At 45.9% G+C, this 15,283-nt stretch overlaps 1 protein-coding gene across 4 annotated transcripts in view; it reads left to right on the top strand.

The window, feature by feature from the left end:
* Nucleotides 1-15,283, top strand: part of JMJD1C (jumonji domain containing 1C) — a 280,338-nt gene that overhangs the window by 168,267 nt on the left and 96,788 nt on the right. For all 4 annotated transcript variants that reach the window (XM_077258765.1, XM_077258768.1, XM_077258766.1 and 1 more), the window contains one exon: nt 5,931-6,044. In XM_077258765.1, the coding sequence (XP_077114880.1) occupies nt 5,931-6,044 (114 nt within the window). The remainder of the gene's footprint in view (nt 1-5,930; nt 6,045-15,283) is intronic.

Genomic DNA, 15,283 nt, shown 5'->3' on the forward strand with positions numbered 1-15,283 from the left:
ATCGCGGTTTGTTCCGCGGTTTCCGCTGCGGGATTACTCCTGTACTATTGATGCTGCATATGCAGCAATATGCAGCATCAATAGTAATGGTAAAAATAATAAAAATTGGCTATACTCACCCTCTGACGTCGCGATCTCCCCGGCGCTGCAAGCGGCTGTGCCGACAAGGACCTTCGTGACGTCACGGTCATGTGACCGCGGCGTCATCACGGTCATGTGACCGCGACGTCACCACAGGTCCTGTTCGGCACAGCAACTGAGACCTGACGCCGCGGGCAGCGCTGAGAGGTGAGTATAGCATCATTTTTTATTTTAATTCTTTTTTTTACACCCAAATATGGTTCCCAGGGCCTGGAGGAGAGTCTCCTCTCCTCCACCCCGGGTACCATCGGCACATTATCCGCTTAACTTCCCGCAACGTGGGCACAGCCCCATGCGGGAAGTTAGCGGTTCAATGCATTTCTATGGGTGCAGAATCGCTGCGATTCTGCACCAAGAAGTGACATGGTCCTTCTTTTTTTTTCTGCAGAAAATCCGCGCGGATTTTCCACAGAAAAAAAGGATCGTCGGCACAGCGGGTTTTGTTTTCCATTAGGTTACATTGTACTGTAACCTACATGGAAAAAGGATGCGGACCCGCAGCTGCAAAACAGCTGCGGGTCCGCAGCAAAACCCGCAGCGTGTGAACATAGCCTTACAGATCTTTCAGTGCGTATCGTTTGCTTTGGTCTGCCTGTGTAAACAGGCTTTTAAACCACTGCTGATCAGTAAACATTTGGTGCCACCGGTCTGTGTGAACAGACCCTTAAGGTACCGTCACACTCAGCGACGCTGCAGCGATATAGACAACGATCCAACCTAAACTAGATCGCTGCAGCGTCGCTGTAGAGACGTCAAACACAGCAGCTCCAGAACGATGCAGGAGCGATCCTGTGACGTAACGGCGACTCACTTCTCGTTCTCGCTGGTTGTTAGCTCCATTACATCCATTGTTAGCGTCGTTGCTTTTGATGTCAAACATGACGATACACGCCGACCTGGCGACAAAATAAAGTTCTGGACTTCTAGCTCCGACCAGCGATGGCACAGCGGGATCCAGATCGCTGCTGCGTGTCAAACACAACAAGATCGCTATCCAGGACGCTGCAACGTCACGGATCGTTGTCGTTCTCTTTGCAAAGTTGCTGAGTGTGACGGTACCTTTAAGTCCTGGGGTACACGTCGGTAACCCTTACGTCATTTGCCTTTAGACACTGCTCTTATCTCTTCTGTTTTCATGTCAGTGTGTTAGTACAGTTTCCATACAAGCGCCTTATCACTTGGGCCTTGGCCCTTTTCCTGGGATTTTCTCCCAGGCTAAACAAATAATCTATTATTGAGCTGCTCATTGAGAAGAGGAAAAATTGGGAGTTACAACATGACGTGGCAAAGCAGAACAGTGGCGACGTTTGGTGCCGACCCAGAGAAAATATGGTGATATTTGTGGCTTTTTCTGTGAGGGACAGGAAGGGGTTTCAGAAGGTAAAACTGTCCATTAGGTATAAATCTCCAGGAATGAGAAAGCTGAGATCATTAATTACCGGTGTATGACCCATGTTCTGAGCACTTGTATGCGCTGCTGTCAGCGCCGGTGACCTGAGCGGTATCACAGGACCTGGTTAATCATTAAGAAGTTAGCCCAGATTTTTGTTATCTCAGATAGCACAGCTTGACGGAAAGACAATGTACGGAAAAGCTCATAGGATTCAGATTACAGATATTTCACTCCCGTGTTACATCTGGCATAAAAAGAGAACCGAAAAAAAATCTCCTGTCCTGCAAGCCAAAAAATACTGTATGTGTTCCCCTCTGGGCTCACAGTTCCTCTCTGATTAACCAGTAAGATGTAAAATAATGTATCCATCGCTCACCGAGGCCAAGGTTTCCAGCTATAAAGTAGTGTGTATGTTCCTATGAGCCATCATAGGATCGGGTGGGGGGGCTTACACACCAGCCATAGCTGGCATGGGACTGTGCAGTGGTTTGGTTTACCCTGACTGGCAATTTTTAATGATCTAAACATCCAAGTTGACATTTTGAAAGTCATTCTTAAAGGGGTTTTCTCAAGATTAATCTCCAGCAGCACGTCTCCCCTGCCTACCGACTTCCTTCTTGTTAAGATGTGTCTTGTGCTCTTAAAGATCAGCCGCACTGGAGGCGACGTGTTTAATCCACAGGCCCAGGCCGTGCATTCTCCGATTTTTCTAGCTGATGCAGCTTTGCCTTTGCAGTGTTGTAGGGCAGGGGTGCTGATACTGGCATGGTCCGGCAATCTTTAGGCTATGTGCACACGTAGGTCGGGCCCTCTGCGGGTTCTCCCGCAGCGGATTTGATAAATCTGCAGGGCAAAACCGCTGCGGTTATCCCTGCAGATTTATCGCGGTTTGTTTTGCGGTTTCCGCTGCGGGTTTACTCCTATACTATTGATGCTGAATATGCAGCATCAATAGTAATGTTAAAAATAATTTAAAAAAATGGTTTATACTCACCCTCTGACGTCCCGATCTCCTCGGCGCTGCACGCGGCGGTCTGGTTCCAAAGATGCTGTGCGAGAAGGACCTTCGTGACGTCACGGTCATGTGACCGCGACGTCACCGCAGGTCCTGCTCGCACAGCAACCCTGCGACCGGACGGCGTGTGCAGCGCTGAGAGGTGAGTATATCATTATTTTTTTATTTTATTTCTTTTTTTTTACACCAATATGGTTCCCAGGGCCTGGAGGAGAGTCTCCTCTCCTCCACCCCGGGTACCATCTGCACATTATCCGCTTACTTCCCGCATCGTGGGCACAGCCCCATGCAGGAAGTTAGCGGATCAATGCATTCCTATGTGTGCAGAATCGCAGCGATTCTGCACAAAGAAGTGACATGCTGTGGAATGTAAACTGCTGCGTTTCTGCACGGTTTTTCCCGCAGCATGTGCACAGCGGATTGCGGTTTCCATAGGGTTTACATGTAAATGTAAACGCAATGGAAACTGCTGCGGACCCGCAGATGCAGAAACGCTGCGGATCCGTGGTAAAACCCGCAAAGTGTGAACATGGCCTTAGGAGCTGCGCTAAGCGCTGTAGCTTAGAGGTTGATTGCAAGCGCTGCTCTCATTGCCTGGGAAACTGCTCACCGCTGATAGACTTCATTGGTGGCCGGTAACCCAGGCAATGAATAGTAACTATAAAATTAAATATTTCTGTTCTTAAAAACAGAAGGGATTTTTAATTACAAGTAAATTGCAAAGTTGCCTGTTTTTACAAGCGCTTTGTAATTTTAATCACTTAAGATGTTCAGAAAACAACCTATTTTAAATGTTTTCTAGGAACAAAAATTGACGACTTTTCCTACGGTCTAACCATCTGTTTTTTAATTGTTGAGGCCTGATCACCATGGTCCTACCGATCAGCAGAATGGAGGTTTGTTTACCCAGGCACGTCTGGTTCTCCCTATGTGTATCCGTGCTCAATACTGCAGTTTTGCAGCGCTGGGGATCTGGGTTCAAATCCACCAAGGACAACATCTGTAAGGAGTTTGTATGTACTCCTCATGTTTACGAGGGTTTCTTCCTACACTTCAAAGACATACTGATAGGGAATTTAGATTGTTAGCCCAATGGGGACAGTGATGATGATGTATGTAAAGTGCTGTTAAATTAATGGCGCTATATAAGTGAGTAAAATAAATAAATTGATTGCTTGGTCAGCAGATATGTCAGATTAGCAGGGATCATCCTAAATTGCTCAAATATTGATGGCTATTCTAGGGGCAAGGCATTCGAAACGTTTTTAAAAGGAAGAGACATCCATCTGTAGTCTGCTGTTTTGGGCGTTCTTGGCCCCTGTCAGCACAGAGTGGGGCATTGGTTGCCTAGATGAGAATCCTTCGATGTCACTTAGAAAGGATATGGGAGTGGACGTTGGATCACTTCATTGAGAACCAATCATCACTACAAAACATTCCCTAATAAAATCAATGACAAAATTGATCTCTAAGGCGGAGCAGGATCTCTGCCCTGAATCGGAGCCCATTGAAAACTGCTGTGAGCCTTTTGGGTGGCATTCTAGGGAGAGTGAGCAACTTGCCATGGGCCGTGGTGAGGGGATGAGATTGAGTTTGGAGACCTCTGATGGCTGGAGCTGTAGACCATTAAGGACTCTTGAGTTCTCTAGGAGATTATCTAGAGATTTTTTTCCACATGCTCTTTCCAGACTGAAGCTCATTCCCTATAGACATAGTAGTGTGACTTTTATTTATGTGTGTGTAACTTGTAGCCATTGATCGGATACACATTCTGGTCATACAGTGTATTTTTGCTGTGGCTCATAAAGCTGAAGGCTCATTATTAGCTGCCTGGATGGCTGACAGCCCGAGGGCGCACCCGTTATATCCTGGGATCTGGAAACCACAGAATTTCCTGTTCTCTGCAATGCAAATAATATTTCTGCTTGAAAAATGGTGAAGCCTCTGTGACCTTTTCTCTTGTCCTGTGCCCGACAATCTAAGGCCAAGTGAAGTGTCATCGAGGAGAGACGATGGAGAAATACTATCCATGACAACTTTCACATAATAAAATAACAAAAAAATTGTTTAATTGAATTGAGCTCATTTTGGATCATGTTTGCCAGCGTTTTCTCTGCTTTGTGTATTTCTGAGATGGTGACCTCTCTCTGGAGGCAAATCACTATTGTGGTTTTGACGCTGGCTCCTGCCTTTCACTAATGGAGTTGAGGCCGGCTATCGGATCCTTGGCATGGCGCTCTGGAGCTGAGCACACTGCGGTGTCTGTTTCAGCCAGAGACCCACTGAGATCATAGGATAAAAGTCTGACCTCACCTCCTTCCCGGGAGGATCAGATGCTGCACCCACAGCCATGTGTTCACCAGCCCAGACTCCTCCAGTAGAGGATCAAACCCCCCTGAAGTGTGTATTAACTCCTTGTAAACAAGGCGGCACTCAGCCAGTGTCATTTGTGGGTTTTTTTTCTTGGTGGTATTTAATCATTCTCTGATGTATATAAACCAGTGACACGGAGAAATCTACCGGCACGTAACTGTTCAATTCCTTTCATATCTCTGTGAATTTCCATTGTAACCAGAGCTGTTCCTTCTTTTCTTCCGTGTCTCCGTTACACCCTAACCCAGGGGTGGGCAATTCATTTTCCGAAAGGGCCACGTGAGAGACTGTGACTTTGGTGGTGGGTCGAACCAATAGGCTGAAATTAATTCTGCTCAATATTTATATTTACATATTGATTATTTTATTTTAATATTTTATTTGATAATGAGTAGAATCTAGTATTATTATACCATGAGTCCACACACAGCCCGGCTTTATACAGTGAGCCGACACACCACCACCTACATACAGTATGGGCCTCCACAGTCCCCTTGGGTACAGTATGGGCCCCACACGGTCCCCTTGGGTACAGTATGGGCCCCACACGGTCCCCTTAGGTACAGTATGGGCCCCACACGGTCCCCTTAGGTACAGTATGGGCCCCCACACGGTCCCCTTAGGTACAGTATGGGCCCCCACACGGTCCCCTTAGGTACAGTATGGGCCCCCACACGGTCCCCCTTGGGTACAGTATGGGCCCCCACACGGTCCCCCTTGGGTACAGTATGGGCCCCCACATAGCTCGCTATGCGATGCAGCGATGTCCTCTCGTCTGCGGTCTGTCGCACATGCTGATTGGTGGAGGCAGGAGCTGGCGGCATGTGTAGCCTTACGCATCTCATCCACATGCAGCTGCCCCTCCTGCTGTAGCAAGCCATGTACAAGTGTGGCTACACTGGGCTCAATGGGAATAATGCAGATGTAGGACCACCATGATGTTGATGACCTTTCAGATGAGGACTTTATTTAGTTGATGTCTAATGATTTTCATTTCTTTGTGTTTAGGCTTTCAAGCCCCTGGTTGGGAACGGAGCGTACAAGTCCATAACTGCAATAGAGTTTTTAGTGGAGAGACATCTGGAGTTTGCAACTGAAGATGGTGCCTTTCAGCCCTATCAGGTAAGGCTGGGTGAGAATAACAGGAGGTCTCCAGGCGGTGCCACGTCCTCAGAGGGTGACTGTATTATTAGATGTATTTGCTGTCTGGCCCCTCGGGTGGAAATCTTGTTTGTGCTGCTGATTTTAAAGTGAAAATTAAGAGAATAAACACGCCGTCCTATGATTTATAGTCTAGTGGCCGTTTTTGGCTTTCTGCTTTCTAGGGGATGAGTTACGTAAAGGAACCAGTAATTTATCACCCTGTGACAGATGGATACGATTAGTAGAGGGATTAGGTTTGTCCCAGAAATGCTTCTGTAACTATATCTGACAGGATAAGAGCGTCTACCTCCACTACAGTGTTCAGACCTGCTGGGCAGCTACGCCTGGGCTACTGGTCTGCTGGGCATTTTTTTTAGGGCATTCACATTTTGCATTTTTTTCTGGAAGATTGGACTTGGGAAAAAGTCCCAAAGAGATGCTGCTATCCAGTTGCAGTGCATATAAAAGAGAATTTTTAGGCAATGGTTGATTTTTGTGGGTAAGGCTCAGTTGACATCTCATTTTTCACTCTTAAGGCCCCGTCTCACTTAGCGACGCTAAAGCGATCCCGACAACGATACGACCTGTCAGGGATCGTTGCTGCGTCGCTATGTGGTCGCTGGTGAGATGTCAAACAGTGAGATCTTCCCAACGATCGCTGCTGCGATCTCACTGTTTGACATCTCACCAGCGACCTGTACAACGATGTCACATGGGAGCTATTATGACGATTCAGTGTCTGAGTCGTCAACGAGGTCGTTGGTAAGGTGTCAAACACAGCGATGTCTGCTACCCAGCGGGACCTCAACGATCAAAAAAAGGTCCAGGCCATTTCGACACGACCAGCGATCTCACAGCAGGGGCCTGGTCGCTGCTACGTGTCACACATAGCGAGATCGTAGCGATGACGAAAACTTGTGACTCAGCAGCGATCTCGCTTAGTGAGACGGGGGCTTTAGAGGTACACTTTTTCCCTACTGACTCCAATTGTAGAAAGGTTCTTTACGAGGGACATCACGGTGTTGAGGTGGGGAGGACGGTAACTAGAAGTGGCGCCCAGGATGCACACATTCGAGTGTCGGCAGAGCCGAGGTCTGAGTGCCACGAGGCACTGAAATAAAAGCCAGACCAGGGTCAAGCGAATCCTTTTGCTCATTTTACGAGAGGTATCCCGACACATACTGGGCCGCCATATGCTACTAAAAGGGGAAATAAATTAGGAAGAGTATGCAAATGCCAGGAGATTAACTTATGGTATAAACATCTCAATTTATTGAATGCATCAGTGACAGACCAAAACAGTACATTATATTAAAAAAAAAAAATTAAAAAAGGCTACAAGCCCAAACAATGTAACAAGTAGGTGACAGAATATAATAAGACTAGCACTTAACCACATTCAGCCAAGTGGATAAAAATACAAGACATACGAGGCAGCCATAGGTCGCAGAATAGACGGTATATCGCATGCCCTAAGCAAATAGACACTAAGCAGGGCTGTGGAGTCAGTAAGCCAAACCTCCGACTCTGACTCCTCAATTTCCATGACTCCGAATCCACCAAAATGGACTCCGACTCCAACTCCTCAATTTCCATGATTCCGACTCCACCAAAATAGGCTATGACTCCGACTCTACAGCCCTGACACTAAGGGGTGTAGCCTTTTTTAAATGTTTTTTTTTTTTTTTTTTTTTTTAATCTAATGTACGTTTTTGGTTTGTCACTGATGTATTCAATAAATTGAAATTTTTATAAGGTGATCTCCTGGTATGTACATATTTGTTTTTCCCTTGGACAGTATTCTGAAAGGGCATGCTCTTGTTACATGCTTGGTGCATGAGGTACATTAGCAAGTCCAGTCTGACGGCGAGGGGCACACTGCCGTCCTTGCCTGCTCGCACACGTTACTCAGTACAAGTTATGGCTGAACCTTTTGCTGATCTTTATTTCCCATGATGCGGCTGAACATCTGAAAACATTGAGTTGAGCTTATTCTTATCCTCGGCCTTGGACTTTTAAAGCAAATACATGCACATCGCAGCTGTGATAAGACATATTGCAACATTCTACCAAGCACTGTGATAATGTCAGGAGAGATGTATTGGGCAGACACAATCCTCCATCTCTTTTGTTCTCCGATGAGTGAGACGCAGCCATTGGTGTTTGGCCACAGATTTCTTCTCTTTCCATATTAAAAGTACATAAATGATCTGCCGAGCCAAACACTTCCATGGAGGAGCCGGGAGACATGGCGGTCGATTGAATGAGCATCTGTTGTATATGTATGGCCTGCCTATTGGAATTAGAAAAGCATGGTTGCTTTCTTTCAGAAACTTTGCCAAGCCCAGACCTCAGGTCGTGTCGGGTATTTCAGCTCAGTCGCCTCTCAGTTGCAATTTCACTTCCAGCCCATGGTCAGAGGTGGCACTATTTCTCAAAGTCTCCGTGTTTTTCTGATTTTGGACAACCCCTTAAGTTTGCTGCTCCATAAGCCCGTTGATCTCGAACTATTGCATAGCTGCAACTTCCGGCATATCTGTGGCTGTCGGGGCACGATGGGATGTGGTGTGACACCTAGAGAGCGTTCCCATAAGTACTAAGATTCGAGTGCCGACACCGGCTCCATGTCGGCCGCACTAATGCCATTCCTATACATGTAGGAAATACCTGTTTATACAGTTACCAACGAAACAAAAGCAAATCTAGTAGCCTAAAGAGAAAAGCCAGATCTCCCCGCCTGAAGGCTCCATTATGATTTGGAGGAACTCCCATTTGCGTGAGAGAGTGCTGGCTTATTCTGCCTGCAGAAATCCTTCCCTCCTTTCTAGCCGATCTCCACCCTTGGCATGACGGCAAGGAGTTTATTAAACCTTTATTATGTGTGATCGTCTCCGCAGCATTTCTGGTTACTGCTATCAATAGCTGCAGTGTGCCCATATCCTGGGATGGGGTGTATGGCCAAGAACAGGTTTGGGCACATGTAGAATAGCACGCCTGGCACTGTGTGGCTTTGAGAAATGATTACGTAATATCGAATATTGTTCCATTATGTGTTTTCAGTGTTGATCGTTCAGATTTGATAATACACATGTAGTCAGCCTCTCCGAACCAATAGATTAGGGACCTCGTGCTGCTTTCCGACCCCATGTGTTGCCCCCCTGCTGGTGGCAGATACTTTCTGCATTATCTGTAATGTCACATTTTTGTCCCTCACTGATGTTTCCTCAGTGCTGACTAATGTAGAATAGGGGCTGCCATACACTAGATGGACATCGGCCAATCTCGCTGATTTCAACTAGACTGGCCAACTGTCTAATGTGTAATGGGGGTCGTCAGCCACATAAGTATCATGGAGAAAAAAGGGTCAGACATGCTGGATTTCTCATAAGCAGACGGCGGAGATGTCTTTCGGAGGCTCTTTATCCTTTTTCTTATTGAGAACACATGCACACTCTGTTGAGCAGAACATGCACGTGTTGAGTTGGGTCAGGAGTGATATCTGTCATTTTAATGTGTTGTATATTCAGGAGCACATAGTCTCCCGATTTCCTACCAGGGAACAGTGCACACCTGTAATTTGACAGTGTGGGTCGGTGGCATGGCTCCGCTGCCAGCCCGAACTGCCCGCTCTTTGATGCTGCTAGCCATGGCAGTTTTGCCTCCTCTGCATCCGGTCAGTGTCAGTGCGTCTGGGCTGCTCTGATGCTACAATCGGGCCTGCTTCAGAGCAGCGCTCCTTGCCTAGGAAACCAGCCACCACTGATGGACTGCAGTGGTTGACAGTAAACTGGAAATCATAGAATTAAAAGTCCATCTGTTTTTGAACTTTTATTTGTCTCTTACTATAAATCCTCTGTTCAAGTACTTTTACAATTTTACCCATTTCTAACTGTCACAAAAGCCCCTTAAAGGGAATCTTATCAGCAAGATTTCGCCACTTAATCTGACGACAGTATCATGTTGAGACAGAGACCCTGATTCCAGTGATGTCACTTACTGGGCTGTTGGCTGTAGTTTTTGAAAAATAACACCACACTTTTTTTTTCAACATGAGATTATCACTATATTTTATGAAAATCTATTTATCAAGCATCCCAGTAAGGGTATGTGCACACGATCAGGATTTGGCAGCAGCGCATGTCCGATGCATCCAAAACACTGCCTGCTATTGAACGCAGGTGAATCCGCATGTGTTCATTGAACCGTACGGTTCACCGCATCCAATATATTGTACGGGTGACATTTATCTTGTGGAAACTAGCGTCTGCGCAAGATAAATAAACATCCTGCGGTCTGGAGAGATGCGCCGCATGTCTGTCTACACAGGTGAGCCGCAGGCGACTGTGGACACATAGAGGACATGGGATTTCTGGAAATCCCATCCACTATGCTGTAACACTTGGACGTGGCATACATACGCCGTGTCCAACCCGCAGCGTTTACTGACTGTGTGTACATAGCCTGAGTGATGTCAGGGTCTCGGCCCATACATTTATGCTGGTTTCACATAAGGGCGCAATAATCTGGTGACAGATTCCCTTTAATTGCCTGGGCTATTACACTGTCAGCAGCCATTATAGGTCGTTGCCAGTCTTCTGTTGGTTTTAGCAGGGTGACATCTTTAGAAATCCAACTTTTAAAGGACAGACGAGTTCCTGGGATCGCAGACTCCTTTGTCAGTAATCGTTTCCCATCCACTTCCTCTCTAATATTGACACATTTGCTATGAATTTCATCAGGAGTAAGCATATTATTACATAAGGCTGATCATCGGATTAAATGTCATATTGCAGAGTCTGTCAGTCGTTAAGCAATTACCAAGTCGCTAAACGTCTCCGATTTCTTAGAGCAGCAACTTCTGCAGCTGTTGTAAAGCGCCGTCACGTGCTCCGTTACAACACAGGGCCATATAATTATGGCGGTGATAAAATACACTTTATTACCGGCTTATGTTATCATTACTCCATTCACTTGACTGGTGGCCCAGTTATATTTAAAGCTGGAACTGGGAGAGCGAGATAATGCTGATGGGGAGCAGATTCCCAGCACAGGGTTCAATAGAGTCCAGGCTGATAAAGTAAATAGGGAAACATGGGGCATTTGTCCTGAAAGCTTTCTTTGTGTCCTAGTTGAGCAAGAGCCAGTGATAAGATCACACCTTATTTGTTTTACTGCACACTGGGATATGTCACAATTTATTTGCTTTGCTGGGCCAATTTCTTCCTTAGGTGATGTATTCGTCATGCTGTAGGATGGGCTCTCAGGGCATGTTGGGAGTTGTAGTTTTACAACAGCCGGGGGCCACAGCTTGTGATGTCTGCTTTTTGAGGCTAAATATTCAATAACTGTCACAGTACTGCACAATATTGTCAGCAGTTTATGTGGGCAGCACTTCTCATCAATGCCGATGATCAGGAACAAGCGTTCTTAAGAACCCTCCTTTGGATGATATCGACCCATGTAAAACAGTGTATATTTAATATTCTATGCCCAGTAAGCGCCTGGCGTATATGCAGAATGAATACATGCTGGACGCCATTCACCAATGTGTTTTTTTGGCCTCTGTATTCTGCGTATACATTCACTGCTCAGATATACAGTGCGGTACTATTAGCGACATGTCTCGCTGTATGCTTGCACATTGGGTTACATGGCGTCCATCGGGAGCGCTTCACCCTTCTGCATCTTTAGGAGGCTCTAGACTAATGTGTTCACTGATTGTTGTGAGCCTGAAATGAGCGCTGATAATGATCCTCTTGAGCCACTTGTTAATGGCCTAGATGGAGAATATAGAAATATGGGCACATATGACCCATTGTCGGCGTCATGGCAACCTTCTAGTATAAGAAAGGACCTATGTTGTAGGTATCAGTCCGTGTAGTGATGCCCCCAGTGTCTCTTATTTCATGTATGTGAGTGGCCATGTTCCTTTACTTGGTATTTTTCCTGTTGCGGTTAGCACTTGGGACCTTAAGTAACCTTGTGTTTCCCCGAGGAGACCTGATCTGCAAGATTGCTTCAGCCCTTTGTGCTACACTGTGGAGGACAGTTTATTCCTTGGTACACAAGTCCCATAGGCCATGCTGGTTTCCTGCTTCTTAAGGTTTGTGGCAGCAGAAGGACCTGCAAAGCCAAAGTTGTTGTATTCCATGGGGTTAACCCCAAGGCTGAGCCATGCTAGTACCTGCCACATGTTTGTCTGGGAGTGAAATAGTTAACCCAGCCAGGTGTATTATTGAGACAAATCCCCCGCTGCTGTCACTGCTTATGTGCAGAATAGGGCTGGAAAGGGCTAGTAAGTAGACCTGCACGTGTATTTGTGGATGTGCCAAATATTTGGCTAAGACTTGCAATGGCCAAGGCTGGAGACCTTTGTGTAGGGCCAAAGTGATAGTACTATTTACATCTATTTTTTGTGTGTGTGGCATGAAGTGTATAGTCCGATTTTTCTCAAAAAGCCATGTTAAAGGGATTGTCTTGTATAAGGAGACCATACTCCCCTTTTGAACTGGCGCTGTGCTGCCATACTCCACACGGTGTTCTCTAATTGTCTTTTGGAATCAGCATCCTGTAGGGGGGTGTCGTGACCTCTGAAGTGATCAAGCTGATGTGCTGCAGCCATCACGCTTCCCTTGACTAGAAGAAGCGATATTTTCCTATGAAATGGGATAATAAGGTTACACTGGTCTTGTGACACCTCTGCTGCATGTTTATGGCTGAGAAAGCAGGTGTGCGTGCATTATTCTTTACCTAACCCTGGGACTATATAAAAGGCTGTTAGCTGGTGGACTGCACCTTTCAGTGCCGGTTGTTCTGAATTTTATTTGTTATCTAGCTGTTCACCCTTTGAAAGTTTTGATCCAACATCTAATGCACATTATATGGTGAGCTGCTACCGATGAAATCTCCAATTTTGGCCAACGTTGGTCTACTTTCTATGGCCAGTAGGAGTCTAGGTGCCCATACACATCAGACTAGTACTGGCCGAACCCTCCAATTTCAGTGCTACTTGACGACCTTCTAATGTGTTTAGGGGTGATTTGACTTTTTCCAGCCGCTTATGTCAGGAAAAAGAAGGATCAGACTGCTGGAGTCAATTTGCCCAAAAGTCTCTGGCAGTGGCCTCTTCTCCTCCTCTCAATCAGAACATGTTGCAGATTCACCAGGTGTATTGGGAGGTGGAGAGGACGTGAAGCGTTTGCTGATGGCTTTCCGTCTATGGCCAGCTGTAGTCACTGTACAAGCGATGAAATTGCAGCTAATGGCGTCAACTTATGGCCTGTTCCTTTCTCTAATTATTCAGTTGGACTGAGGGACTGAGACTCTAGCAATTTGTAAATGAGTTTAGTTTTTTTTTTTTTTTTTTTAAATAAAAAAAAAAATAAAAAAAAATCTATTTTAATCTCTTGTGTCCCAGTGGGATTTATTTCCACATATGTTCTGAAGATCATGAACCGTGGCATTGAAGGAAAGAATAGACTGTAGCGTAGGAGGCCTTTCTGCTGTGCGTCAGTCCCTGACCTCGTGTAGGGTGACTGTCGGCCTTTGTACTAGCGAGGATATAGAAATGTAGATCCATATTGCCTATAAAATACTACTAAGACCCAGCAGTTACCATAACTTGTGTGTGATTTATTATTAGGTCACCACACAGATGTGTTTCCCAATCGCCGCCTTTGCCTCGGAGTAGGAAAACACCCCAACTCCTGCGGCAGCGGAAATAGGACAAAAAAATTATAATAAAAAAAATGTAATGATGCAATTTTTTGCCTCGGATGATGGCGTGGTCATAATCATTCTTAATTAAGAATTAACTGCCAGAGAAACGTACAGTGCGGTGCATGATCTCTGCGGGAAACAGGGATTTAAAATGAAATGTCCTTTCTTGTCTAGAATGGCGCTGCACCTATAATGTGCTGAAAACTCATTCTGTGCCAGTGTTCCTATTCACTGAATCAAATCCTCCGAGTCCTATTGTACTTCAAAGCTTTCTCCATAAACTCCGGGGTTATCTGAGGATAGTTGTTTTGTTGGCGGCTCCACAGCAGGAATGCTGACACGAATTTTGCAATCTGTGCCATCCCCTCCTGTAAATGAAGCGCTGCAAATAAATTAGACAGCAACAGGCCTGCGAGTTTGTCTTTTTTTTATTTATCTTTTGCATCAGCATGTGCTGAATGCTTGTCTGCACAGCCTGCTCTTACTGGAGGTATGGGCCCACTGGGGATGGGATAACGCTGGGCTACATGGCGTGATATGACGTGCCGTTGTCTAGTTTCAGCCACAGATTTGGCTATGTTTCAGTGGAAGCATAGTATAACAGCGGGCGTCTGATAACAGAAGGCCCATGCAAGGAAAGTACATGGGCACTTAATTTCCAACGTTTACATTTAGAAATGCATAGTATATGTCCAATGATGACCTTACTGGACTGATCACAGCAGTTACCTGGTGAAAGCAGATTTATGATGATGGTGATGATGATGTCACAGCCGGTTTCCTGGTGTAATCCACTTGTGATGGTCACAGCCGGTTTCCTGGTGTAAATCCTCTTGTGATGTCACAGCCGGTTTCCTGGTGTAAATCCACTTGTGATGTCACAGCCGGTTTCCTGGTGTAATCCACTTGTGATGGTCACAGCCGGTTTCCTGGTGTAAATCCGCTTGTGATGGTCACAGCCGGTTTCCTTGTGTAAATCCACTTGTGATGTCACAGCCGGTTTCCTGGTGTAAATCCACTTGTGATGTCACAGCCGGTTTCCTGGTGTAAATCCACTTGTGATGTCACAGCCGGTTTCCTGGTGTAAATCCACTTGTGATGTCACAGCCGGTTTCCTGGTGTAAATCCACTTGTGATGTCACAGCCGGTTTCCTGGTGTAAATCCACTTGTGATGTCACAGCCGGTTTCCTGGTGTAAATCCACTTGTGATGTCACAGCCGGTTTCCTGGTGTAAATCCACTTGTGATGTCACAGCCGGTTTCCTGGTGTAAATCCACTTGTGATGTCACAGCAGTGTTTGTGATGTAACAGTGACTTTACTGGTGGATGGCCACTGTTGATGTCACAATTGCTAATTTATTCATTAATTGAAAACTGATCATTTCTATGTGCCATCGCAATAATTTGGGATGCTCATAGTCAGAGTGTACAGTCGGGATTGGCATCCCCATCACAGGGCTATCCTCGTCTAACCCTCCGGCTAGGTGCAGTGTGATTG

This window comes from Ranitomeya variabilis, chromosome 4 (assembly GCF_051348905.1).
Source record: "Ranitomeya variabilis isolate aRanVar5 chromosome 4, aRanVar5.hap1, whole genome shotgun sequence".
NCBI lineage: Eukaryota > Metazoa > Chordata > Amphibia > Anura > Dendrobatidae > Ranitomeya > Ranitomeya variabilis.